General features: G+C 47.5%; 1 protein-coding gene across 17 annotated transcripts in view; it reads right to left on the bottom strand.

Annotated features, from left to right (window-relative positions):
* Positions 1–27,371, bottom strand: part of FGFR2 (fibroblast growth factor receptor 2) — a 99,978-nt gene that overhangs the window by 809 nt on the left and 71,798 nt on the right. For all 17 annotated transcript variants that reach the window (XM_073904094.1, XM_073904095.1, XM_073904096.1 and 14 more), the window contains 8 exons: positions 20,568–20,719; positions 17,549–17,670; positions 15,177–15,287; positions 13,306–13,496; positions 6,932–7,054; positions 6,307–6,377; positions 4,376–4,513; positions 2,722–2,827 (listed from right to left, as the gene is read on the bottom strand). In XM_073904094.1, coding sequence (XP_073760195.1) covers positions 2,722–2,827; positions 4,376–4,513; positions 6,307–6,377; positions 6,932–7,054; positions 13,306–13,496; positions 15,177–15,287; positions 17,549–17,670; positions 20,568–20,719 — 1,014 coding nt within the window. The remainder of the gene's footprint in view (positions 1–2,721; positions 2,828–4,375; positions 4,514–6,306; positions 6,378–6,931; positions 7,055–13,305; positions 13,497–15,176; positions 15,288–17,548; positions 17,671–20,567; positions 20,720–27,371) is intronic.

The following is a 27,371-nucleotide window of genomic DNA, read 5'->3' as shown; positions in this document are numbered from 1 at the left end:
ACCCCTTAAAATAGTTGAGACCATGAATATTTATTTTACGAATTACATTTTACTATTGCAGTTTCTAGGATAATTTAGGGGGAATCTGTCTCCATTCAGCGGGTAATTTCACAGATGTAATTCATTACTCTCAGAAGCTCTCCAAGTGGAAAATGTAAACAGGTTCAGAAAAGGCTCGGAGGTACTCGTGTATGTTAAATCCATAATGGACTGTTAAAGAAGAGTTTGAAATTCAAAAGGGTCTCTTCTGCTCCCTACAGCCTCTGTTGGGGTTGCTATGGAAGAGAGCCCCCTGGATGACCCAGGATAACATCTCCTCCAACTTATGGCAGCGTGAGAGCCCACTGCCTGGTCTTGTGTGGCCCATGAGCGAAAACATGTTTTGAAACATGAGCTAAAATGTTTTAACGTTTTTCAACGGGGGGCGGGGGGGGGAGCGGGCAGGGGAATCAAAAGAAGAGTAATATCTCATGGCATTAAAATGACATAAAAGGACATAAAAGTCATACAAAATTTAAATGCTAGGGTCCATCAAGTTTTACACAGAACATAGACACACTCATTGACATATTGTCCATAACTGTTTTCTCGCCTTGACAGCTGACCTGAATAGTTCAGCTCCCAGAAATAAAAAATGTTTACTATCTGGCCCTTTACCGAAGAGGTTCGCAGACCCTTGCTTGGAAACTCTGGCAAGATTTCTAAACCGAGGAACTTCTGGGTGTCGCTGCCCCTACTGGGCTGACACACTGGGGTGGTTCTGCTCCCACACCCTGAAGCCAGTGAGAGTCCAGGATGTGTGGTTTTGCTGAGACCACAGCACAGCCAGCCCCGGTGTTATCAGAAAAGAGCCCGCAGAATGTTGGGACCTCGACATTTTAAAAAGACACCCCCCCCCAAAAAAAAAAACTGGAAGAAAAAAAAAACCCACTATAATTCATCACCAGGTTTGGCAAGGGAAAAAGTCCCCATCCAAGAATGGGGGATGTGTCAGTTCCAACAACATCAGCATTAACCGCACAACTGGAAACAAACACGCCCACCACATCAAAAGAGAACTTTTTGCTTACAATGATAAAAATGAAATTTTGTCCTAAATGGAACCATTTTTCTCAAGCATATGGGAATGATTTTCAGAAGGAAAGAAACTTCGATTTTTATATCCGTTAGACAATATGGCATTCTGCTTTTTTATTTTAGGATGCTAGATGTAAATTTCAGTATGAATGGACCCACTTTAAATTTAAATATACAAATAAAGAGCATTGAGCATGGACTTAGGACCAGTAAAACGGAACATTAGTGCTTTCCCAGTTTCTAAATGCAGCCATAAATGTTCAGATCTGATAGGGGGAAAAGAGGGGTATCAGTGGATTCCAAGTCTAGGGTTAAAGGAACTTACACTAGAAACAACAATTTTGGCAGGAGAAGAAAGTTGCTTTTTTTCCCCCCTTGAACTGTTCCTTTCCTTTCAACTTCTGAAGGTCAGCTGTATTCATTTAAACGCAATCTCTCCTTTTATCAGCTACAGTTAGACACACAAGATAATGTTGCTGGCTTAAGGCTTCCTATCACAACATTTGATTTAAAAAAAAATCATTCTGAAACTATTAAATGTATTCAAAAATACATTAAGTGTATTATTTTTATTCAAGCAACTTTAACATCTTTTTGTTGTTGTTAAGGTAACTGGGTTTGGGGGAGGTTTTTTTCTTCCTGTTTGAAGGAAGACTGCTTGCTGCACCCTCATTAAATATCTCAAATTCATTCATTAACAATTTTTTGTGGGATTCTTCTGACCTCGATGGGTTTCTCATCGTTCCTGCTCAGATCAGACACTCTCTACCACAGACCACTCTATCTGCATACTGAAGCAAGCCCTACCATGACTGAAATCACGCAGTGAGGGACAGAGGAGTGTTTCTCTCGTTGGTGCAGATTACAAATATTTTATAGAAAAATATTTTAACAAAAGGTAAAAGCTTTCACTTAAAAATCACAAGTCCCAGGGCGCCTGGGTGGCTCAGTCAGTTAAGCGTCTGACTCTTGATTTCGGCTCAGGTCTTGGTCTCAAGGGTCCTGAGATAGAGCCCCGCGTCAGGGGCTGGGCTCAGCAGGGAGTCTCTGCTGGAGATTCATTCTCTCTCTCTCTCTCTCCCTCTACCCCTCCCCCGGTTCCCTCTCTTGCTCTCTCTCTCTCTCAAATAAATAAATATTAAAAAAAAAAAAATCACAAGTCCCTCATTACACGGAACTGTGTGTATAGAGACCACATGCCCCACGCCATTTCCAAACAGGGTCACGGTGGACACTGCCGCGCGTGTGAAGCTAGACTGGCAGAACCTCACTGCTTCCAGCGAAGCCCGCCAGCTAACAGAACGGCAGCAACTCCTACGTTAGGAGCTGAATCCAAGCAGCACAGAAACCCAAGCTCCTCACATGCAAACCCAAATGCTGCTATTTCTCTCGCCTCCACATTGTCCAGCATACCACAACCTGGACCCACCACCCAAAGGCCACAGAGAGGGGGGCAGCCTCAAGTAGGGCCCTCGGTCTGGTTTCATGAGTCAGAACTCTCAAAACTGCACATATTTTAACTCTGTCTGACCCCTGTGGAAAAATGATAATCTCTACCACAGACTCCGACAGGGGAGGTTGCATTGAAAAAGCCGCACTGGCCTCCCAAGAAAGGACCACAGGCTTCTGGAAGAGGGTTCTTACCTCATTGGTTGTGAGAGTGAGAATCCGATCCAAGTCCTCTACCAACTGTTTGAACGTCGGCCTCTGGGAGGGCACCGCATGCCAACAGTCCCTCATCATCATATACCTGGGGAAATGGATTTCCTGGTGAACTCATTTTGTAAGTACTAGGTGCACGGCTGTAAGCCAGTGTTAACAGGCACTTGGGAGATAACGTCCTAAATTATGAACATGTATCAGAACTTTCCAAATTAGAAGGCAGTTATTTGCTTTCCCAAAAAATTCACTGCTTGGTTCCTCTGAAAGGCACTTTGAGCTACAAAAACATCACTTCACCCCAAACGTTTTAGGATAGTGTCTATGCCATCAAGACTTATTTCTACGTCTTTGCTGCTGACTTGCGTCTGTGACAGTGACACACACAGAAGTAGCACATCTTTCTGGCACTTCGAGATGCTGAAGGAAAAACCTTCTAGGAGCAACCCGGTCTCCGGTCTCTCCCCAGCACACCCCCCCCCCCCCCCGCCCCCAACTCCTCCTCCCGACCAAAGCAGCTACACATTCTTCTCCCTGACACTTTGGGTTTTATTTTAATGACTGCAGAGGACAAAGGTTCCTCAGTTTAAAAAAAAATGAAGTTTGGAAACCACAACTTTAAGGTAAGGTTTTTATGAATTAATCTGCTATCCCTGGGCTGCACATTAACTTCCTGATTAACTCCTGGACAGGCCTAGGGTCCCAGGCCTTATCTTGATTATGGGTTTCGACAGACCCTCCATATTAGAAAAGGCAATAGGAATGACAGGCAGCACAATAAATACCTTTATATAATATACTATAAAATGTGGCCATTCATCAGATGTCCACTGTACAGTGAAAAGCACTCATGGGATTACGGATATAAAATCCCCATGAAACGATACACAATAGACCACAGTCTCCGGGACAATCACTCTTCTTAGTTAATCCTGGGGGGGTTGGGAAGAGAGACTCCCTTTCAAAGCACTGATTCTACTGCACAAGACGCATGTCACAAACACAACATAATTCCACTTGAAGTGTGGGGTAGGCTTTTCTCGAAACGAGCTCATGGTTTTATAGCCAGATCTGGGACCTGGGCACGTTCTTAATTCTCTGTGCTCAACTATGGGTAAAACAGAGGTAACCAGACCCCAGTTTGCTCTGAAGACGTGTGGTCAATTCCAATCTAGAAGAGCAACTTTCAGTGTTTGCCCATGCCCCCTGGCTGTGCTGGGGGCAGGCGTAAGCCGTGAGGAAAGGCCGGGCAGGCCCACGGCTTTCCAGCTTGTGTATGAGAAAAGGCCAGATCTTTCTCCCTGTCCATCTGAGAAGACAATAGCAAAGCACAGCCTGGTGGCCCAGGAAGATTGCTGCGTCTCACTCTCGAAAGTCAGAAGCCCTCAGCCAGGGGGCCCAATGCCCTGATCAGAGCTCACTCCATACGCCTCGGGATGATGTTCTCTCTTTTGGACGGTTATGGCCGTCAGTGTAGCCATCCACCCCAGTCCTGGGACTGGGCCCAGAAAGCTTCAGCAGTAAATCTTCTTAGGGCCTGTATGGAAAACCAGGGGCCTTGGGAAACCCGAAATAAGTCAGGAGAAGAGTTAATGGCATGGTGGGTCCGCTGGGTATCAGGAGAGACAACGGTCCTTACAGTTCATTGGTGCAGTTTGCTGGCTTATCCATCCGGTGTCCTTCCTTAAGCAGCTTAAAAAGTTCCTCCACTGGAATCCCTGGGTAGGGTGAGCCCCCTAACGTGAAAATCTCCCACATTAACACCCCGAAGGACCACCTGCAAGGAAGACAGAAAACAGTGTTACCAACCCACCTGAATCCCCAAAACCCAAATGTGCCCAGTGAATAAAGTAAACGCCCACTCACTTCTCATGTTCAAAGACAAATGGACTGAACCCTCCTGCAGTTCATCCCACAGGCCCCTCCCTGCCCCGAAGGAGCATCCTCCCCAAATGCGAACAAGGGGAGGGACGTTCCCATGGAATTTTCCATCAACAGACAACAGAGTAGGGGTGGGAAACCATCCCTCTTTTTTTCTGGTAGAGATTTGGGGTGGTTGCTTTTTCATTCTGACACTCTCAAATGAGGTGACTTGTCCTTAAATGCGGTGTTAGCAACGTGAGGATGTCAGCTCCTAAGCTGCAGAACTCTTCATGCTCCCGTCCAGCTCTTCCAACAGCCTCTGTGCCCGACGCCCCTGGACCGTGACCCACCAGTATGGGCTGCTGACCGAGTAAGGCCAGCAAGCCAATTCTGCAAGGTAAACAGCCGCCAAGTGTGGCCAGTTGGAGCATCTGAGAGCACAAAAGGTTCATGACTCAGTAGGGTCATGGAGGGAGTGGGCATCAGGCTGGGATGGGGATGAAGGAATCCCGTGCCCTGGACGAGTTTCCTACAGCAGAAACTGAAAACCTCTCTCAGGGGACCATGGGTACCTGACCTCACGGAGACCCACGGCTGGACTTTCTGAGCCTCGTTCAGGATACTCACAGTTCCTGGGGTAATCGAGCCAAGACTCCTGCATTTACCTATGTCACTGAGGCTCTTGACACACACCCTTCCCGACTCTCTTTGGGTTTGGGGTGAGAAATGAAACTCTTCCCCAGTTTTGTGTGGAGCAAAAGTGGGAGCACAATGCAGGCAGCTGACTCCTGACATAACCGGGACTTGTAACACCTTCCTTCTAGGACTGCTAAAGGGGACCAGCTGCGACACCAGGCCTATCCTGGGGAGCATCCTGGTCACATAAATAAAAATAGCTCAACTGTTTTTTGTTTTTTTTTTAACTTTTTATTTTGGACTAATTATAGACTCGCAGGACCTTGGGGAAAAAAAGTACAGAAAGATGCTCTGTACCTTCCCCCAGCTTCCCAACAGGGTGACTTCTTCCAAACTAATTTCCAAACCTAAAATTCTAAAATATCAGTTGGAGCCTGCCCCTCCAGCTGATATTTTAGAATTTTAGGTTTGGAAATGAGTATTTTTAAGTGTATCATAATGAGAATATTATAGCGTTTTCACTGTTTCTGTAATGTCAGCAAGGGTGCCAGGCCAAGATCAGATCTTTTCAAAGGATAAACAGAAGAAGCGGGCCCGTGGAGATCACCTGAGCAGACTCTGCCCCACTCAGCCTGTCCCCACGAGGACAAACCTGAGATGGGGGGAGTATGACAAACCACCCTCAAGTAGGAAAAGTTTCAAAATTCCTTCTTTCGGGGAGCAAAGAACATGCCAACGGCCTGGCAAATGAGACAGCAGCTTTGTAGTCGTAGATCCGTGAGTAAGTTGGGGGGGGTACTTCCACAGCAGGACGAGGTTCGGGGCCGGGGGGGCACTTCCTCCCTGGCAGGACGATGTTCGAAGTTACACCTCCCGTGCACTTTGAAGCCGGGCAGATTAGTAACAGCGCATTGGTTACCAGCCTACCATAAAATCCGTCCTTTCTAAGGCCGGCTCCTGCACCTTCTATCAACGTGTGAAATACAACAGACACCAAAGAATGAAGAAAGATGAACAGTTATTTTTGCAGCTCAACCCGAGGGAGAAGCCGGAGAGAAGGGAGTTACTTACACGTCACTCTGGTGGGTGTACACTCGGTCAAAAAGGGCTTCTGGGGCCATCCACTTGACTGGAAGTCGCCCCTGCAAGTGTGGGGGAAAAAAGGTAAAAACCACTAGATTAAAACCAGTTTACTTTTGCTGGCTCGACAGGCTGTGCCCTATTTGAGAGCTGACGCTAATGATTTTCAATGGTCAGTCATTAGAGCAGAAATAAGGTCCAGCAGGGCCGACACGTAACATGCAAGATGCACAGATTTAGGCACATGAGTACAGTGCTGTCTCTTTGGACTCTCATCATCCTCGATCTGCCTCGCACACAGACACACCCTGACCACCTTCTAGGCAAAAATTAATCCAGAAACTCCCAAGCTCTAGTCTTGGCTAGGGAAGTTCTTGACAAAGAGCCTGATGAAGACCAGAGAGGCTGCCGATCATTCTATATACAAGGCTGTTTCACATTTACTAAAAGTATCTTAACTACAGCTGAAATTTGCTTATTGAGAAGTTTGTCAAGAATACAGCAAAAGAACAGAGATAAAGGGCAGAGGAATGAACGCCTATTATCTTTCATCTGGAACATTCCGTGCCACCACCACCCCTCCCTCCCTTCCACCACAGTGCTGCCGCAGACTTACGTTTGTGGTCTTTTTGTAATAGTCTATATTGTTGATATCCCTGGCCAGTCCAAAGTCTGCTATTTTCATGACATTGTTTTCTGTTACCAAAACATTTCTGGCAGCTAAATCCCGATGAATACACTGAAATCAAGAAAGAACTCATTTCAAAATGTTTCAAGAATAAAGAGAAAATATACTCACTTCTTACAATGCAGACAGAAAGTACACCTTAAGTCAAAAAAATGGTATTTCTTTTCTAATTCAAAGTAACTAAAAAACCAAGGCCCCAATCATTTCAAAGAGCAAAGAGACACCAAGCAGCCAACCCTCTTTTACCTGCAAACGACCAACAACACTGGCGTCCTTCCTAGCACGAGATCTGTGCTAGATTAATTCTAAAATCTTTTATCTCAACACTTAACTCTCCCGCCCTTTACAGCCAGACTTTCAGAAGAGCTGGTGGAACTCCCAACACCACAACGACCTCCTGGTCCACCCACAAACATTCTGTTTCCATCCCTGCCCCTCCCAAAAGTATATGAGGAACCTCTTGTCAGACCCAAGTGAGCTCTTCTAATGCCTCAATGTTTCCCTCTGCAGCTCTGGACACTGTTGATTTCGTGCTCCTTTTAAAAAAACGGTCCCCACCCCCCCAACCCCTTGAGTTCTATCCCCCCCCTTCTCTTGGCTCACCCTCTCAATCCAGCTCCTCTCTTCCCCTATCCCTCAAAATAGGAGAAATGTCCCATTAATTTTGGATATTTCCACATATCCCTGGGGCTTCTATTCTTAGATACACGCAAAAGATTTGCAAATTCCTACCTCTCTCCTGGGACCCTCACTGTCATCTTCCACAGGTTATGGGACATTTCCACTGTGACATCCCTTTGGCTCCTCAAATTCAAGGTCTCTGCTCCCCTAATTCTTACCCTCTTGGGTCTCTCTCAGTGCGAGAAGTATACACCAGAATTCTCGGCACACTCCTCCCAAATTCTGTGGACGCTGACTCCCACCTGCCTCTGTAATTTGTCCACCCTGCTGTGTCCCCACTACTAACCACACTTAGCCCAGGACATCACCACTGCCCACCCCCAGCCCCATGGAGAGCCACAGTGCCTACCTAACCGGTCTCTGTGCTTCCAAACTCGGCCCTACTGCACCCGCTACGCTCCCCACAAGTTGTGTTTCTAAGAACTGACCATGTCCTTTCCCGGCTTATATCATGACCAACGCCTGTCTGTCCAGGCCCAGGCCCAGGCCTGGAGGACACCGGCTCACACAAAATCCCTGGGGGTGGGGGAGGGGGGTGGGGTGGGGAATGGGGGGGAATGCAGACACGCTCACCAGAGGGCAGCTAATTTATAGTTCTGATACCCTTCGGTCTCAGAAAGGTCTGGTCATTGTAACTCCCATTTTTCCTTTCTACAAATGATACACTTTTGTAAAGTATTATACTTCAATATCACAAGATTTCATCACGACACATGGTAATGAGAATTCCCCAATCAGCAGCCCCTAATTTTTGGAAAAGGCAAGGTCTAAGGAAGTGAACAAATATGGCTACGAAATGCTTTGACACAGGCTCATGTGTTAACTACTGGATGAAGGAGAGAGTCTTATCAAGCCACTTGACAAGGGTGAAATGGGGCTGGTTGTAGTTAGGGACTCCACGACATGGCCAATAAAAAGGAGCAAGCCACACTCTCTCTGAAGAATAAATTAGGAGTTATTTTTTCCTGCCCACCACCCAACGATTCCTTGTTTTTAGACGCTTCTGTGGCCCCCTGGATGGGTGAAGACCAGGAAAGGGAGAGCAGGAAAACCCCACAAGTAGGCGTGCCTGTGCCAGAACGGAAGCAGGAAATGTGAGAGCTTCCAGAAGCCGCCTGGGGATCCGGCCGGGGCGGGAGCCATGTTCCTAGTTTGGAGGCCTCTTCAAATTGAACTTCCAAGCCCTCGGCCAAACTCTCCCGGCGGCGTGCTCCCTGCCGACACGAGCTCTGTGCATTTGGCAAGCTGTGTGGTCACAAGAATCTGGATTCCCACACGCTGGGCTCCCACCACACATGAGTGCTCCACTCAGAGATACCACGACAGTGACCTCCATCATCGTCTTGGCAAGAACCAGGATCGAGCACCAACCTCCCACATCCCATGATGCTAGCAGACACGAACGCCCACCCTCTGGGCTGAACAGTAAGAGACTTGGAACCAACACGCAAGAAAAAGAAAATAATTAACATCAAGCCAAATTCCCATCATCTGCAGAAATCAGAGCTGTTTTCCAGGGCAGAGCTGACCATTTACATAACTAGGGTCCTCAGACCATTTGGTATCCATTTCTTAAGTGGAGATCCATGGGTCACACTAAGGGAAGGAAGACTAACACCCCTAACACCCCTATGGCCCAGACGATAGCATGACAATCTCATGGGTATGGTTGCACCCATTTCACAGATAGGGAAGCTGGAGCCTGCTTTAAATAACAAAAACAACACCCACTCAGGTTTAACACCTTGGACTGGTTTTGGGATTTGGTAAAAAAGAAAAATTAGTGTACTTTGAACTAAAAACAGCAAAGCTTTCATAATTTGTATAAGGTTCAAATACCCCATATTACCTTGCTGTATTCTGTATACATCACAGTGTTTCTTTACTTGCCCACCCCCGAGTTCCCCACAAACACACTCGCACACGTGCATGCACGCGTGCACATATTTAAGCGGCTCAAGGACAGGCCCTGCGTGTTCATCTCTATATTCCCAGCACCGAGCACAGAGCCTGACCCAGTCAATGTTTACTGAGCCGAATTCATTATTGCATTCCATCAGTAATGAGCCAGAGAGCTCACTCAACAGTTCTTTAAGCAGGCCTCCAGCAAGCTCATCGCCGGCGGCTGTGAGGCGTGAGTGTGAGCAGGCCCTTGCCCTGCTTCTTCATACTCCACCGTCAGGAATAAGCCCTCTGTCTTTGGAAGCAAGCTCCCCTCAAGGGGACCATTCTTAAGATCTTCACCTACGGCCAGTTTCAAACCTGTTCTAGGTCTTCAACTGCAGGCCATCTTCTGCAAAGGGCTTTGGGACCCTTCAAGGCCCTAATGACATAAAGCTCCCTTTTGGCCCACTCTGTGTCTGTGAGCAACGCCTTGACACAAGGCATCTTGTCGGTCCCCCCCCCCACCCCATCCACTGAGGCAGGGATTACCTGAGAGCAGGGTGGGGGAGGCTGGGGCACAGGGTGGGTGAGTGGAGAACCAAAGGGCCAGTCTGGGACCAGAGACTTTTCTCTGTGGACCTAGAAGTCCCCATCCTGGAAATGAGGACAATGACTCAGGCACACCTGGCTCAAAGGTGTCCTGGCACCTCCCAACGGTCCTCAGCATCCTTAACCTATAAATCACACCTACTTCAGAAGTGTTCTGAGGTTATGGATGATACTGTACGTAAAACACTCGTCCTGTGCCTGGTAGATGTTGAGCTCTCAAAAACTGGTACTGATTAATAATGAGAATTGCCCCCTTTCACAAAGTTCCCTCTTCACTATTCTGAGTAGTTCCAAAAGAGGAAGGATCTCACAGTCTTTGGGGCTGGGGAGCAACGGGGAGTCCACACGGGCTCCAGGAGCCAGGTGCAAGGCACATTCTTCTCTCCCATTCTGAGGAGAATGACACTCTGCCTTCCTGAAACCCGTCCCGTGGCCTCTGTGAACCACATCCTGCCTTTCCTCTCCCCTCTCCACGTCCCTTCCGCCTCCACCGCCATCAGGTGCTTTGCGCCAAGCTCCAGAAATCGAGAGCTTTTTCTACTCCCCCTCCTCTCTGCCTCTCCCCGGCTAGATGACCTCCCATGCCTTGGAACTACACTTCCTTTGCTGGCTCCCAAGGTCTTAGGCCAGCCCCCAGAGCTTCCTGCCCCGCACTGGCCCTTGAATGGCTCTCACACGTGGTGAAAGTGCATCCTGAATTGCGCACCAGAATCTCTTCCCACCACCTCCCACCCAGAGTCTTCCTCATCCTGATCAGCTGTGCTACCGTCCAATCTCTCAGGCTGGAAATCACCAACTATCCCAAGAGCAAAATCTGTCCAAAATCAATCTTCTTATCCAGTGCCTTGTGGGAGCCAATAAACCCTAGCCCAAAACACCAGCACCAAGCTTGCAACCCACCAGTTGTGAGCAGCACAAGACCGAGGGAGCTTTGTAGCACAAACCTGACCCCATTCCCCCCACCTCGGTGGCCTGCCACAGTCCGAGAGCACAGCCCACAGCGCAGTCTGGAGGCCTGGCCTGGGTCCATGAGGCCCCAAATGAGCTCAGCCACATCGCGCACCCTGCTCCCGGCACCCTGTGTCCCTCCTTAGAAGCTGCACACAACTGTCCCCCGGCGGGGGTGCTCACCAGCCACCTTTCCCCCTGAACCCCCCACTGACCTCCCACAGTTTGTTTCCTGCACAGCACGCCTCTCACCCTTTCCCATCGTTATTTTTATTCCCACGCTTATTGTTGATCTCTCCTGCTGTCACCCGAGGTTCCTGCTCCAAGAGGTCCAAGGACTCTGTCCATTGCAGCCACCCGCTACGGGAGCCTGACCTGGGGCACGAAGCACCAGAGTCAGGAGTGCTCCGGAATATTTGCTTGAAGGATTAATAAAATGACCAAGCCAGCCTTCCTACTGCTTTTGTATTAATAGCAGAGCCATGCTGCGTCCAAAAAACACTTCCCCCCTCCCACACAGGGAAGGGTACAGAGGGGCCGGGCCCTGGGGGGTGGCCAGCCCTCCCCCCGCCTCAGCCCTGGGGGTCCCCTCAAGCAGTGCAGGCAGGCCACGCTCCCTAGGGTTTAGTTAGGAACATTTGAAAGCTACAGCAAAGGTGAAACAGAACAGTGATGGTCCGGGTGTGCTGGGATCGCCTGTCATGCAGGCTCCCTCTTTACACACGATCTCCAGCCCAAAACACATACTTTGTATGCCTGAACCATTTAAAACTGACTGCACACCTCACACCTAAACACATGAGCAAACATCTCCTACCTTAACACAGGACCGCTATCACCACCCCCAGATTTAATATCGATCCAATCATATTATCTAATGTAGACCCGATTCAAGTTTCAGTTGTTCCTAAATGTTCTTTACAAAAGCTGCCCCCCTAACCCTGAACAAGGCTCAGTCCAGGGTCACACATGCACACATGGTTTTCCACCTGTCTCTGAAGCCTCCCTTAATCTGGAACTGTCTCCCCAGTGGTTTTTGTCTCTTGTGACGCAGACATTTTGAAGCGATGTCTTGTCAAATGTCCCACATTCTGGATCTGATCCATTTCCTCACGTCAAAGATTTTTCAGTTGGCCTGTATTCCTGCACCTGTACACAATCTCAGGCACAAAATGGCTTCCTAAAATCTATAGGTTAAGTAAGAGCTTTTATGGAAAAAAAAAAAAAATCTGAAAAAGTCTTCAACTCTGGACTCTCTTGAAAATAAAAAACAAACAAAAAAGAAAATAAAAAGCAAACCAGAAGACAGAATGTTGTGGCAGCCCCCCTCCCTGATTCCTGATGCCCTGTGGTCGGATCCCTTACTCCTGTGACTGGGCAGAGCCATGACCCGGCCTGGGCCCCCCGGTGACAAGGGGTCCACGCCCACAAGAGAATCTCACTTCTCTGGGGACCCAAAGATGGGCATCAAGCTCCACCGCAGGTAGAACGGACCCCACCTCTGCCTAAGGAGGAAGTTCTGCAACCCCCCGCCCCCGAAGTGTGAGCTACGGCAGGGTGTCTTGGGTCATCCGAGATGTCCTCTGGGGCATCGGGGCACCTGCCTAACTGCTTTCAGAATAACTCAGATGTTTAAAGTTCCATTGCAAGTGGCACGCTTGGAATGCAGACGGTTCACCTCAGGGGACCTGGCCAACTTCGAGCCAAAGGGTCACCCCGCTAAATGAGACAAAATAAACCCAGATGATATCCAGGACTCAGTGTTACTAAAATACCCCTTTGCCTGATCTTTATTCATAGAATATTGAAGGCCCTTTCAAGCTTAAAACCATAAACACAACACCCAAGTCTATGTCCAAAAACTCATCCCAAAACAAATAAAGCCCCCAAAACTCAGGAGAATTAAAGGCAGCATCCCCTAACCTAGCTGTTCTCTACCGAGAGCAGAATCCCAGGAGAAGAGACAGCTTTTCTGCTCATCTCCGCAGCGTCATGACAGGCTCCTCTGGCTTTTAAAGAGTTCACCAAACCCCAGTGTGAATAACGCAATAAGTATTTTCCAGGTTGTACAAGACGTGCAAGGGCTTGATTTAGCAAATGAGCACGTCCAAATTGCCTGTTTTCTTCACAGATCTTTTTAACTGGAGTCTACCCAACTGAGGAGAATGTGAAGGGCTCACTTTCTGGGAAGCCAAGTACTCCATGCCTCTTGCCAGTTGGTAGGTGCAGGACACCAAGTCCTTGAAGGTCATCTGCTCCTCGGGAACTCGGTTAATGTCATAGGAGTACTCCATCCCGGGCGGCCTCCGGGCTCGGAGGTACTCGCGGAGGTTGCCTTTCGAGGCATACTCGACGATGACGTAGAGAGGCCCTGTGGACGGAGAGGGCAAGCTCACTGAGAAGACGCACCCAGACCTGCCCCGGGGAAGCTCAGCCACATTTTGTTTCTTTCAACCCGCTACTTTTTTTCTTTCTTTCTCTCTCTCTTTTTTTTTTTTAATTGAAACATACAGAAAAGTGCACACAAAAATAGAACACCTACATTCTCATCTCCCCCAAAATGATCATCGACACTCGGGTCAAGACAGCCTCAAAAGTCTTAGAGGAATAGACAGAGATGCAGGGAGCGTTCTTCCCCTGTACCCTCCTGCAGAGCAATGCTTACTATAAATTTTGCCTTTTCCAGTTCATTTTAGCCATTTTACATACATATATGTATCAATAAACATTATTATTTTTAATCGCATACATGAATAATAAAGCTACAGCTTTGCAACATTTTCCCCCTACACGTTATGGTCCTGGAACCCAGTCGGGCTGATAAAAATAAATCTAGATCATTCCTTTTAACAGCTACCTATGTTCCATCATGTAAACATGCCACATTTTATTCACTCATTTCCCTATACTTATGGGCATTTACACTGCTTGCAGGTTTGGCCTGTAACAAACTGCACGGGGAACATTCCTGTGTATGTCTCCTTACACACACGTGCAATCCTTCCTCCGTAGCATAGACCAGAGGCTGGCGAACTACAGCCTGCAGGCCAAATCCTGCCCACTTGCCTGTTTTTGTAATTAAATGGTACTGGCACACAGCCAGGCCCGTTCACTTCTGTACTGTCTGTGGCTGCTTTCTCACTCCAAAGGCAAAGATGAGTAGTTGCCACGAAGACCCTCAAGGCCACAAGACCAAAACTACTGACAATCACCCTTCACAGAAAGTCTCCCGACTCCTGGTATAGACCTCAAGGAGAAATGGCTGAGGCAAAGACAGGCTTCTTCAAGTTTATTAATTATCATCAAACTGATTCCCGAAGTGTCAGTTAGCTCTCCAGTGAAGAGAAGTCAATGCTCCCTCTCCCCCAAGGAAGTTAACGTGTCCGTTCATTCTACCCTCTCCCTCCCCTGCACTATTCTTGGGAGCTCAGCCATTGCTGTCCACAGCAAGACATGGCTTCTTCAATCCCCATTTTAAGGGATTTGTCAACCATAACACAGGGTCCTTTTTTTTTTCTTTAAGACTGTATTTATTTGAGAGAGAGGGAGAAAGAGCATGAGCAGAAGAAGCAGAGGGAGAGGGGCAAGCAGACTCCCCACCAAGCAGGGAGCCCGATGCGGGGCTCGATCCCAGGACCCCGGGATCATGACCTGAGCCGAAGGCAGATGCTTAACTGACTGAGCCACCCAGGCGCCCCCCATAGGGTCTTATTTTGAGAAATCCCTCTTAGCACTAGAAAAACAAAAACATAAGGAGACTGTCTTTTCTAAACACCCTCCAGGTTATGCCCTAAAAACAGCAGGACTCTAGAAGGTCCTCCCATCCAAAGCCACCCAACGCCGCCTACCTTTCCCCAGTCCCCCAGTATGGCCACAAAGTCCCCTTTGTGTTCATGGCCAGGAACATCTTCCTAAGGGGATTTTAAAGAGAACTTTAAACATGCACTTGAGGTGCCCTAGGAGCAAGATCCAAAAGTCCAACCGTTTCTAAAATGATGTTAACATTCAAGTGTAAATTATTTGGATGAAAGCATTTTTTCCTCCTACTCACCGTCCTGAGTACAGGCTCCAAGGAGATTTATGATATTTTTGTGTTTTCCGATCATCTTCATCATCTCCATCTCTGACACTAAATCAGAAAGATCCTTCTCTGTGGCATCATCTACAAACATTAGGTAAATTAAAAACCATTTAGTTTTCTCTAACCCATCGACAGCCACTGCTAGTTGCCAAAAACTTAGTGGAAACAGCATGAAATTGAATTTTAGAAGCAGAAAACACTTTCCAAATCATCTCCCTCATTTTATTGGTAAGGGGGCAAAGGCCCAGACGGGGAACTGCCCTGATCCATGTCAAATAGCTAATTTGGGGTCGATGGGGTCAAAAGTCAAGACGAGAATATAGGTCTCTGATGCTGAGGCCAATTCTTTTCTAGCAACCGTCACGAGCGTGGGGGTGTTTAACTTTATCGTGAAGTCAGTCCATCCTCTGGCAGATCTATGGTGCCTCCAAAAAACCGTATCAAACTTGAAGGTGCCTTTAGCAACCGTGAGTAGAAAACAAAGGAAAAGGAGGAGAATGGGGCATTTCAAATCACTACAGACTTTCTCTGGACCAAATGCCGCTAACCCGAGCCCTTACAGAAGTCACAGACAGGTTCAGGGGGCACCTCATAAGTGTTTACAAAAGTGTGTGTGTGCGCACGTGCATTTTGAGTGGGCAAAGGTTCATGCCTTTGTAGGCTTCTCCAAGGGGGGGGCTGTGATTTCCAACCTAAAAAAAATAAAGTTTTATAAACCTCTGCTCTCTAATTTCAAGAAAAACAGCGTAGGTCCCACATTCGTGGGCTCACAGCTTCGGCAAAGCGGCAAGACTCTTCCCCACGTGCCTCCCTTTGAGTTAACTCGATATGGAAAACTGCATTTACTAAAAAAATGAAATAAGGAAATGCACAGGAGCCACGTGGCAAAAAGCTTTTTAACTTTCACAAGCGGAAGAGCAATGTAATTGGCTGGAAGGTGAGATGCACAGAGAGCCCAGGGAGGGCTGTCCTTCTGCGGTGAGCCACTCACTGGCTATAAAAATCGCCAGGGCCCCCCCCCCCCAGGGCTCCGGGGCTGATGTCCTTCTCCATCCTGAAAGGGAAGGCCAGCCTGTGTATATCCAGAGAAATAAACGCCCAGACTTCCAATTCTGAGCTCCAAAAACCAAACAAAAGTTCTTGCCAAAAGAGGCTGGAAGCCTGGGCCTTCCCCACATTTGCCCTGGTCCATGGCCAGGGGCTGCTGAGGTGGCTGTTTTGGGGCATGCAGCCCCCTACACCTGCCGCACAGGGGGTCGAGGGCACACAGGCAGACCCCGGCCACGCAGGACAAAAGCCAGAGGGCCACCTCTGTTGGTGGGGCACAGGCCTCTCTCCCATCAAATCCCAAGGTGAGGAGCTCAAAACACCCAAGCTTTCCTTGGGAGCCATTCAGATCAACATCTTTAAAAAATTCTTTTTTTTTTTTTTTTTGGACTATTTCCACCCTGCTACCTCTCCACTCGGAGAGCGACAGGACGACCATCGCACAAAGCCCACGAAAGAAAAAGAAAAAGCCTAACTCCGGGAGCACCGGCATCCAAGAACACACAGGCAGCTCTGCCCGGACACATGGGGAAAACTCCATCCTTTCTCAGCTCCCTACAATAGGATTTATAACGAAACCATTCCCTTAGAACTCCTCTCCTAAAAGAATACTACGGAGGAGGAAGCTGGCGTTTGAAGTGCTATAAGCTCCTTGGACACTGGCATGAAGCAGGGCTGGGCAGTCATCCCACGAATGCCATGCGATGCTCACATCCCAGGGAAACTGTTCACATGTTCCAGAAGTTTCTGCCCAGCCACCAACCCCACCACTGATCCTGCTCCTTCCCTCTTAGCTTTCTAAGGGCTTCTCCCAGACTAGCGTCAATTCCGCTTTGTTCCTCTTACAAAAGAGAAGGTGTGTCTTCCTCTCCCCACGCCTCCTCCCTCCCTCCCTCCCAGAGGCCAACCCTCCTTTATTTGTAAGTTAAGGCTTGCATCCCAAATTCAGCATACCAGGACTCATCTAAATGAACCAATTATAGGTGAGTTGATATTTCTAAGCACATACAAATATAGAGGGAATAAAAAAAATCGCGGTCATCAACAAGGAGCTGACAAAGAACAATCTGGGAGGCTACCCCTTTCTAACCAAACTGGCTTTTCTTTCTTGTAAGTGCACGCAGCTCAAGATAAATCATCTGTCCAGGATGCTGATTTATACTGAAAACTTCTCAACCCCTAGGTCAACTATGTGCTCTCTGACCCCCTGCCACGATAGAGTTCACATGCCACAAAAGGAACATTCTTGATAAGACTTCCCCCACACACACCCACCCGTCCCCCTCCCCACGCACCTTTCAACATCTTCACGGCCACAGTGACTGCTTCCTTGGGCTTCTCTTTGTCAATTCCCACCGCCTCAGCCATGACCACTTGCCCAAAGCAACCTTCCCCCAGAGGTTTGCCCAGCGTCAGCCTAAATGTGTAAATAGGGGATTAGTGCACAGCATCTGGTGAAGGGGAAATTCCAGAACTAAATATAAAAATCTTTCAGCGGCTTGCAAAAGCATGGAGCATTTATCATATGGAACTAATGAGACCGGGGGTACACACGCGCTTGAGTATTTTCTTAGTGACGTTGTAGAGAATGTCAATTACGGGCGGGACAGCTATTAAGTTTCACATTTGTGTTCACGATTTATTTTCTTTGTGGAAGGTATCCTTGCTAGTGAGGTGGTCAGCTTTCCTAAGTGCTAACAATGAGGAGCTTTTGATCTCCGGCCAGTTGAATATTCGTAATTTAGAATGTCTCAAAGAAAAAATGTTAAAGCTGTTCTTATTTTTTGGTCTCTGTGAAGTGATGTCTTTAAAATCACTATTATTCAAATACCAGTGGATTTTACGGTCACATTCCTGGCCAAGTTACATGATATGAATCTTTAAACGCATTTCAAGGAATCTCTAATTTTTCCCTAAAGGACAAAGAAAATTCTAGAAATTGAGGGGAATCTTTTTTGGCCTAACGGTTTAGAAATCCTTAACTACCCAAAATTAATAATGAAGAAAACCCAGAGTGAACATGATAAACCGTATTTCTAAGCTCAGGAGCTCGGTGCACGTCCTACTAATAGCCACATATTGTCTTTGGACATTCTAGAAGCCGAAAGAATGGAGAAATCTTTGGCATACTCATGAATGTGGGGTTTTTTTCCACTTAAGCATAGTGCAGCAAAGCATTTAGCAGCCCTGAGTAAATAAACTGTATTTATGGTAAGTACACAATGGTTTACAAAAGCTAAGCAAAGACTGAGGGCAGTGTATATGCTAGGCTGAGGTCATTCTGTTTCTCTCCTGAACTAAAATTAAATTTAATATCTTGGCAGAAAATAAACATTTGCATTGGGAAAATGGCTAATTTATGTCCTACTGCCCTGTTACTACAAGCATAACAATCCTTTCTTTGTGCCACGTCTGCCTCCAATCTAATAAACTGCTTCTAAATAGCCTTCATTCACTGGAAATCTGCCCCACCTACATCTGTGCTCAACTCCGTTCTGAAACGCTTAGCACTCCCATTTGCTGCACTGAGGGTGCCCCCCGGGTGGGAGTGGACAGTTAGGCACATACAGACATCCACTGTTGACCGAAGCATCGCGGGGCCCGAACATGAGAGCTGTCATTTCTTAACGTGCGATCACAGGAGCCCAAGTCAGTCCTAGACGCACAGGAATGTGTGCCAGAGCCCTCCTACTTGCACCCCCAAAGGAGGGAGCGAGGTGGCTTCGGGAGAAACTACCCCATTCTCTTTCCACACTCTCCAGGTAAAGAAACCATTCTTTGTGTTTTTCTCTGATGCCTCCGAGTTGTATAAACAAGTCCTGAATGAATGAATGGTCTTTCCACTACGGTGCACAACTACACTGGAAATGGCCTCCACTAACTCTCCTGACAGAGTGATACCTGCGCAATTCTTTGGTCCTAGCTTATGATGCACATTAGTATCTCCAGACTGGCTCTTGGGGAACAAATCTGGTGTAGAGCTGTGGGATCAAAATCATGGTGCCCTGTAAGCCACCTCTCTTTCCAAATAGAGCTCGTCAGACCCAGGCTCTAGAATAGCTTAGCTTAGTACCTCTACATTTGTGGATGAGTTTCTTCTATTGTAATTAAACACCTCTCTGACCTAATCTCACGGAGATACTGCCAATGTCAAGACAAATAGGGAGTGGGAGCTACATAGAAGTAAGGCAAGAGCTCATTCCGCTTGATGTGATGTAGATGGATAGTCCGTGATTTCCACCTTCCACTACTACCAAGGTTCAGGTTCAAGGGACTACAAGTGGTACCCTGGAAGGGAGCTGCTGGCCTTCAAGGACCATCACACTTTATTTCAGAAGGTGGGTCTGGGTGCTGGTTCTGCCCAGAAGACAGAGAGCTGGGAGCACAGGATCTGCCTCACACACTCTCTGCCTAGCACCACCATGTTGTTGGGGTCTGTGGTTCAGAACTCCCAGCTTACCACTCCATGAAGGGAAACACAAGACAGGGAAACTCATGAGCTGAGAACTGCACTCGGTCCTGCGAGGTCTATACCACGGTCATCATTTTATAAACATGAAGTTCAGAGAATCAAGGTTGCCCAGTCGCTGGCTAGCTGAGCCAGGATTCAAATCCCGCCCAAGACAGCCCAAATACATGGACCTGAAGCCAAATCAAGAGATTAAGAGCTCCCAGTAATGCCTTCAACAGAGCCCAAGTGGTCATGCTCTGACTGAACGAACACCTGATTGGAACGCCTCCACATGATCCAGTAAAGAAAATATTATGGACCACAGGAAATGTGATGTCAGGTACCATATTCAAACCTTTGCAGCCCCACAGGACATTAACAACCCTTAAAAAAGAGCAACACTGACTGAAGATTCTTCAGGCAAATTTGTATTTTATACCTAATTTCTCCCAAAGAAATGAACTATAGAACAGTCATGCTCTAGTAACCAGAAGTTGGAATGTCATATCTGTTTTATCAATGAGATTTAGCCCTACGTTTAGTCCATGTGACTAGGTTTGAATTATCCAAAAAGTAAAAAAGTGCTAACAAGGTACTATCTTGGTTGGGGACCAGCCGTGCCTAGCAGCTTTTTTAAAAGAACCAGTAAAAGAGAGAGAGAGAGAGAGAGAGAGAGAGAGAGAGAGAGAGAGAGAGAAAACCCATTCTTTTCTTTCTCATGAGTTGGTTATATAGAAACAGCATCTCACTCGCTCATGTCGCATGACCCTTGCAGCTAAGGATCAGAAAAAGAACATGTCAATCCAACATCCCCATTTATGCCTACGATTCCATTCGGGGATGCGTCCAATAGAAGCACTCACTTATCTCTCGGGAACTCCCACTTTGGATCTTCTGGCAATTCATACTCGGAGACCCCTGCCAACATGGGGGTGTCTGCCGTCGAGGAGAGGCGCGTGGTTATCCTTACCAGCGGGGTGTTGGAGTTCATGGAAGAACTGGATTCAGCGGAAACCTGGAGACAAAACGCAAAGATGCAGATGTAATCCTGGCCCTACCTGAGAAGCCTGGCAGCCGGCCAGAGCCCAGCCAGATGTTTAATTCTGAGAAAGGAATAGAAGTGGGAGTGCTGGCCAAAGTCAAGAATTTAGGACCCAAACCGCTGGATCCCAGCACCTCTGTCCCCCTTTCTTTGCAGTACCAGATTTCACCCATATCCTAGGTCCCTAAGCCCAGGTTTGCAAACATTTTTAGATGCTCCCAGAGCAACATATGCCAGCCTTCTGACCCAATTCCTCCGAACAAGCACCTGAGGACAGGGCCACCACCCCATGGGCTTCATGACTGCCTTTTTGCCTACACCTGTCCCAGAGCCCCACGTGGTCAATCTCCCTGCAGACCAGCTCAGACCATGAATCAATTCTCTGCCTACGAAACTCCACGAAACCTTCTGAGAAAATCAGCTCTTCGATATTTTCGTCTGCCTTTTGGAATGAAAAGCTCAGCGTCTCAAGGAACTAACTCGAGGATTCGAGTGTGAAGGGTGTTCCAGTAGCTCTAAGTGCCCTAATGCCAGGTAACCTGAGGCCCAGGCACTGGGGCCATTCTCTGCTTCTCCCCAGGCCTTCTGGGAACTGGCGGATGCCCAGGCCATTCAGTGAAAATCCACAGACTCTTGTCAACTTCGCTTTCAGAAACTAGTGGATTGAACACATGGGACGAAAAGTCAAGGAGCCAAAAAACTACACCCTTGATTCATAATCACATGGGAAAGCTCCTCTTCCACCTGCGGCATGCAAGGGCTTCCCCGAGTTTTCTCATTCACCCTCACCCATTTTGGTCTGCGTCTGATAAAATGGTTACTTCTTAAATATAGCACCTTCCCTGTGCTGGTTTCTGTAAAGGAAAACACACGCAGAGCCCACTTGAAGGCCAAATTTGAGAATAACTACACAATCCTGGAAAACCATGGGCTGCTTGGCCACCCCCTTATTCTAAACCATGAACGAGACTTGGGAATCAAGAAAGTTGGAACATGAGGTTTAACACGGTCCAACAAAGCGGCCTGCCCTCCCACCCTGGTTCTGTCCCCTGCATGACTGCCCAGGTCAACTGTACTCCCCAGCTGTGCTGACCAACACCTTTTAAGTTAAGGTGCCAAAGACGGAATGCAGACGAACAAACTTAGTTGGGATGACCATCCACAAAATGGAGCCTGAACCATTCCCTCCGTACTTCCCTGGGAACGTTATTTGGAAAACCTTTATTCTCTCCTTTGTAAGCCCAAATTGCCCTTAAGGCAGACAGAAACCCAAGACGATGCCCAAGAATGGACTGGGAGGCGGAGAAAATCATTTTAGGAATAGGAAGTTGGTTTCAGTATTAAAATCAAGTTGTATGTGATTTTTAACCCAGAATCTCTATTATCTTTTAAAACGTACAAGAGAACGGGCACCTGGGTGGCTCAGTCGGTTAAGCATTTGACTCTTGATTTCGGCTCAGGTACCGATCTCAGGGCCATGGGATCGAGCCCCACACTGGGTTCCCCATTCAGCACAGTCTGCTTGCGGATTCTCCCTCTCCCCCCACAGCCCACTCCCGCTCGCTCTCTCTCTCTCTCTCTCTAAATACATAAATCTTTAAAAAATAAAAGTAAAACGTACAAAAGAACATTTCTGAGCCTTCTGAGCAATCCTTTGACAGGAAGACTCACTCCTAAATTTTACTATGCGGATAGTATGAGCAGTGCTATCATGAACACCATAAATAATTTTTTCTTTAAAAGGGAGCTGAAGAATCAATAATTTTGGAGCTGAGAGAACTTCGTGAACAGACTGAGCTCCCAGAGGCTGAGGCCTCACATCCAAGTGCCCACATGATCGAATGGCAGAAGCAAGGAGGAAAGCACAAAAGGTAACTGTGTGGACTCCCATGGAACCCACCCGTGCTCCCTACTAATGCCAGGCACTAGGCAGGGACCCCACCCTGGCCAAACAGATAACTTGGAACACCCCTCCAGTGTGTGGGGCCCAACACACTGCACTACACTGACTCAAGGCCATGTGCTATGGATACAAAAGGAGGCTGGTGTTTTCAGAGACAAAAGGGTCTTCCGGAAAGTTCTCCCCCACGAAGAGGCAAAAATCACCATTCACTGCAATGGGAACTTGTACTTGAGGATCACAGGCAACAAGTACCGACCACACTAGTAAAAGTCAGCCTCTTGCTGAGATGATACAGGCCCCAAATGGCCGCGGTCTAGCAGATTCTGCCGCCATGACTCTCTGCAAGGTCAGCCAGGTAGCCTGTCACTACCAGCCCCGCAGGATTTCCAGAATTCCACCATCAGTGCCTGGTGTGCTGCCATCGGTAGAGAGGAGTAGAAACCCAACGGAGAAGTAACAGGGGGGCATGGCTCTGAGTGAAGAGGCAGGTCCTCAAAAATCTCTGCTCTTAGTGGCAAGACTTAAGAGTATGATGGAAGAAAGCAGCCTTCCCATGTGGGGTGTGAGAACATAGCACTGTTTTTAAGCTTTCAGGAAGGATACAGAAGAGATTTAAGAGTGGCCACCTTCAAAGAGAGAGACTCGAACAGTGGCGGAACGGGGCAGAATTTGTCTTGCCTCAGAACTTTCAAAGCCATTTGAATTTTATTACCATGCCCATGTCGTTCTCTTACGTTTTAGAAAAAGCACCTTCTTTAACAATAAAAATATGTTTGAAACACGGTGACGTGACTTCTAAAATGAGTTAGAAATGACAAGAACCCTGCCCTTCTCCTTCCCCTGTGCTACCGTGCTGGGTTCTACGGCATCTCTGCACCCTCCCACGTGGGCACCCCACTGACCGGCCCTGGCCAAGCAGTCAACCCTAGCTGGTACCCTTCCCCTGCTAACTGTTCACGACACGGGGCCCGGTCAGTTCCCAACCCACAGAGGTACCACGAGGGTAAAATGAGGTCACACCCATAAGGCATTAATGCTGAGCCTGGCACTTGCTAAGAGCTCAGTTAATATTTGCTACCAATACCACAACAGCTTTTCCTAGCACCTTTTCAGAATCCTGCACTGCCCGGATCCAAGAGAGCTTATGACCAGCACCTTCCTCTGGGGATCCCGGAAGATCTGGAGCCTGCAGTTGTTTTGTGTGGGAGATGCTAGCTTACTGTGTGCTCCGCAAAGAACAAAACCCCACTGGCATTAAGGGCTGAGACTGTCTTACTGGTTTGGACAATGAGACCCTCTGCTCACAGCCAGGATGGGCTGCGGCTCCAGCAAGTGAAAGAGCAAACCCAAGAAATAAAGGATCGCAGAGTCAGGGGTCAGTCCCAGGGCAGGAGGAAAGCTGGAACATAAGAACGTCCTCATGACAAATATGGCTCAGAGGTTGCCTAAGAACAGAAAAACCTAACGTTCAGTCAGACGTTAACTGCTCTGCGGCTAACCTATGACCCGAGAGCGATCTTTGCCCACAAACCCATGGCGAAAGTTCACATACATACACATCCTCCTCCAAACAACCTCGACAAGGTTTTCATGTGAAAGCTTTTAAAACGGAAACCCTTGACAAACTTGGTTGTTATCATTACTATTAAAAACCTGAAAATCGTCGTTTACGAAAAGGATTACTTTATGAAAGTTCTGTCCAGATTAAGCGTGGAGGTTTAGATTCAACGTATAAATCTGGAAAATACTTTTGTAAAAAGCAGAAAGGGGGAAAAGAGGTAAGAAAATGCCAGAAGTATGAGAGACTAGAATTTGGTCACTCTGTCCATGGAGGTGTTATCTTCATTTTACCTCCACGCTTTTTTATTGAGCTTTTAAAATCCCCTCTGCGACTGTAACTATGGCTGGCTTTCTCTTCACGCCATTTCTGCTGTGAGCCAACGTGTTTCCGGGGCTTGGCGATTCCTCCATGAAATGTTGCATCTTGCTGGACCTTCTCTCCTTCAGAACATGCCCCTCAAGTAATTCCCACTGCCCATCTGTGAATCCCTTGACTAGCACAGCGCTATTGAATTATCACTGGGTTTGGGTTTTTTTGCACAAAATCATGACCTTCCCTTACCAGATAGCCTATCTAATTTAAAAATATTCCATGGGTGGCGATCATTAAGTCACTGACAAACAATAAATGGGAACACCCTAAAATAAACTGCCTTCCCGCTCCTCAATCCCCTCAGGAACGCCTCTAGCGTGTATTTTCAGTCTCTACTCAACTCCCCACTTTCCGGAATCTCTTTAACACGTGCCATAAATCAAGCTTTTAATGAAATGTGCCTTTTGTATCTTTCTACAGTCTATAGGGGAGATTAAGCAAGGAAGTGGTTTTTTTTTTTTTTTTCTTTTCTTTTTAAAGGGCCACCAAGAAATATGTTACCTCTGCATACTAGAGTAGACTAGATTAGAACCAAGGCAGGGGATCCCACAGAGAAGAAGGCAGGCAGAAGCAAGGAGGGGAGGGGTAATGAATGTGCACGCTAATTCCTGACTCTCAAGCTGTGGATCCACGTTCCCAAGCCAGAAGAGAAGGCCCCGAGTTAACATACTTTTTGCTCTAAGCCCCGCCCACCATTCCCTGATGTCCAAACAAAATGCTTTCACCACCTCGAACCAGGTGGCTGGGATAAAGGTTCAAGGGGTTTCGGGGGTTGGATTCAAAATTTAACTCATCAGACGAGGTGGTTTATCACTCTTCTCCTTTGCCAGGTCTCTGCCTCTCCCATGCTGCTCCCTGGACTCCGTGAATCAACCCATCAGAGCAATGGCTCACGGGTCCTGGACGGGCTGGTTCTTCCTAGAAGATCCCAGTAGCCAAAATCCAAATCAGATCGCACACTGCCCTGTCTTTGGAAGGCTGAGAGGAGAGAACAGCCAATGCGGGCACCCACATGGAAGGGCAGAATCCAGTTGGCCATGCACGGCCACTCTCATTACCCACGTGTGTTCTGGAACCAGGGAGGTCTCACTAGACCACCTGAGGAACCAAAACATGGAGACTATTCCAAGATCACGGTATTTTGCTGCTAGACAGTGAATGAGCTTCTAGGAGTGGAACCCTCCTTCACAGGGTTCATTGTGTTTAATAACCATTAATGCACAGCCCCTACCCAGGAGATGGGTTTATCTGTTTATGGCAAAAGGGAAATCTCCATCCTGCCCTATGGAGACTTTTGGCTCCAGAGAAGGAAGTCGATGTACTCACTGAAAAACTGATCCACCAAAGCCAGCAATAGCACATGCCTCCTGAACAAACCTCCTCAATTTCCCCTGTACCCCTCTCCCCACCAATGCCCCTGATGTGTGCGGCACAGGGAAAGTGAAACCCTCTCTTGAACTCATGGATGTGCAAAGGCTGCCTCCCAATGACTATGGCTATCCACTGGCAGCCCCAGAGACCTACACAAGAGCTGACAAGCTCACGAGGACACCCTCTCTGGGCTGGTCATGACCCCTTGATCATGCTGATTCCAAAGGAGCAGGCACGCCAGGGGCTGGCATGGTATCCGAGCCCCAGCACTGAAAGCAGGATGAACCCCTGTCAAGGGACACAGGGAGACGCTGTGTGCGACCTGCCTCCCCCAACCAAAAAGTTCTCTTGTCTTTCCTCAAGCATCAAAATGCATAAAGAGCCTCAAAAAACTCCTGCTTACTGGGGCATGAACACAAGGAATTTCTTCTTAGCTACCCGAGAAAAGTATTTTTGACTCAAAAAAATAACAAACTGAAATGTCTGTCTCATAACGGTTAAGTCCAGGACAAATTAGTAAATGTCAAGAAGGAAAAACTCACAGTAGGATTAAAAAAAAAGGGAGAAAGAAAGAAAGAAAGAAAAGAAGGAAAAGAAAAAACACAACTCTTCTTGTTCTAAACAGAGAACAATGATGGATTGAGTTGAGTGAGATGTTGTGTGTATGTGTGTTGGGGGAGGGGCGAGGGTCAGGGCCAAGAAGATAACACTCGAACTCCATCATGAAGACGCTCAGTGTTACCTGTGTGGTATAGAGGAGGTTGGGCAAATACAGCATGAAAAGTGGCCTTGCAAATAACTAGGAAGGACACATCCTCAAGACATCTGATTACAGGCTCACCTGTCGCCAGGTAAAGGCATGCTTGGCATCCCTGTGGTATTTTCTCTGTCATCAACATATCTGCTGGCCTTTATGGGGCTTTTCATTCCAGCTACAGCCCAATAACCCTCTTTTATCCAGATACCTGATAGGCATCTCCTTCCCCACCAAAGGGGCCATGCTAACTGTCAGAGTGCTCTTTGTAAAGAATCATACATCCGTTTTAACATATAAGAGGAGGTGAGGTGTGTCAACATTCCCCCCAATAAATTAATCTCCCAGAGATCTGTTTTTTTTCCAGGGCATTGCTATTTGCCCACCTTCCTCTGCTTCTCTTATTCTACTTGACCCTACTAAAACCCAAGACAACTACATTCCAAACGATGACTGCCAAATAACCTTGGAACCACTGGTGAAGGTGACAGGTCTTATCTTGCATGGAACCTGGGTTAGACCAAGCACTCGGGAAATTATGATAAGAAAAGAAAGAAAGAAAGAAAGAGAGAGAGAGAGAGAGAGAAAGAGAGAAAGAGAAAGAGAGAAAGAAAGAAAGAGAGAGAGAAAGAGAGAGAGAGAGAAAGAGAAAGAGAAAGAGAGA

This window comes from Callorhinus ursinus, unplaced genomic scaffold (assembly GCF_003265705.2).
Source record: "Callorhinus ursinus isolate GAN/ISIS: 27379988/994484 unplaced genomic scaffold, GSC_fseal_2.0 scaffold20, whole genome shotgun sequence".
Lineage (NCBI taxonomy): Eukaryota > Metazoa > Chordata > Mammalia > Carnivora > Otariidae > Callorhinus > Callorhinus ursinus.
Note: the sequence above shows the minus strand (reverse complement) of the source record. Positions and strands in the feature narration are given on the sequence as shown.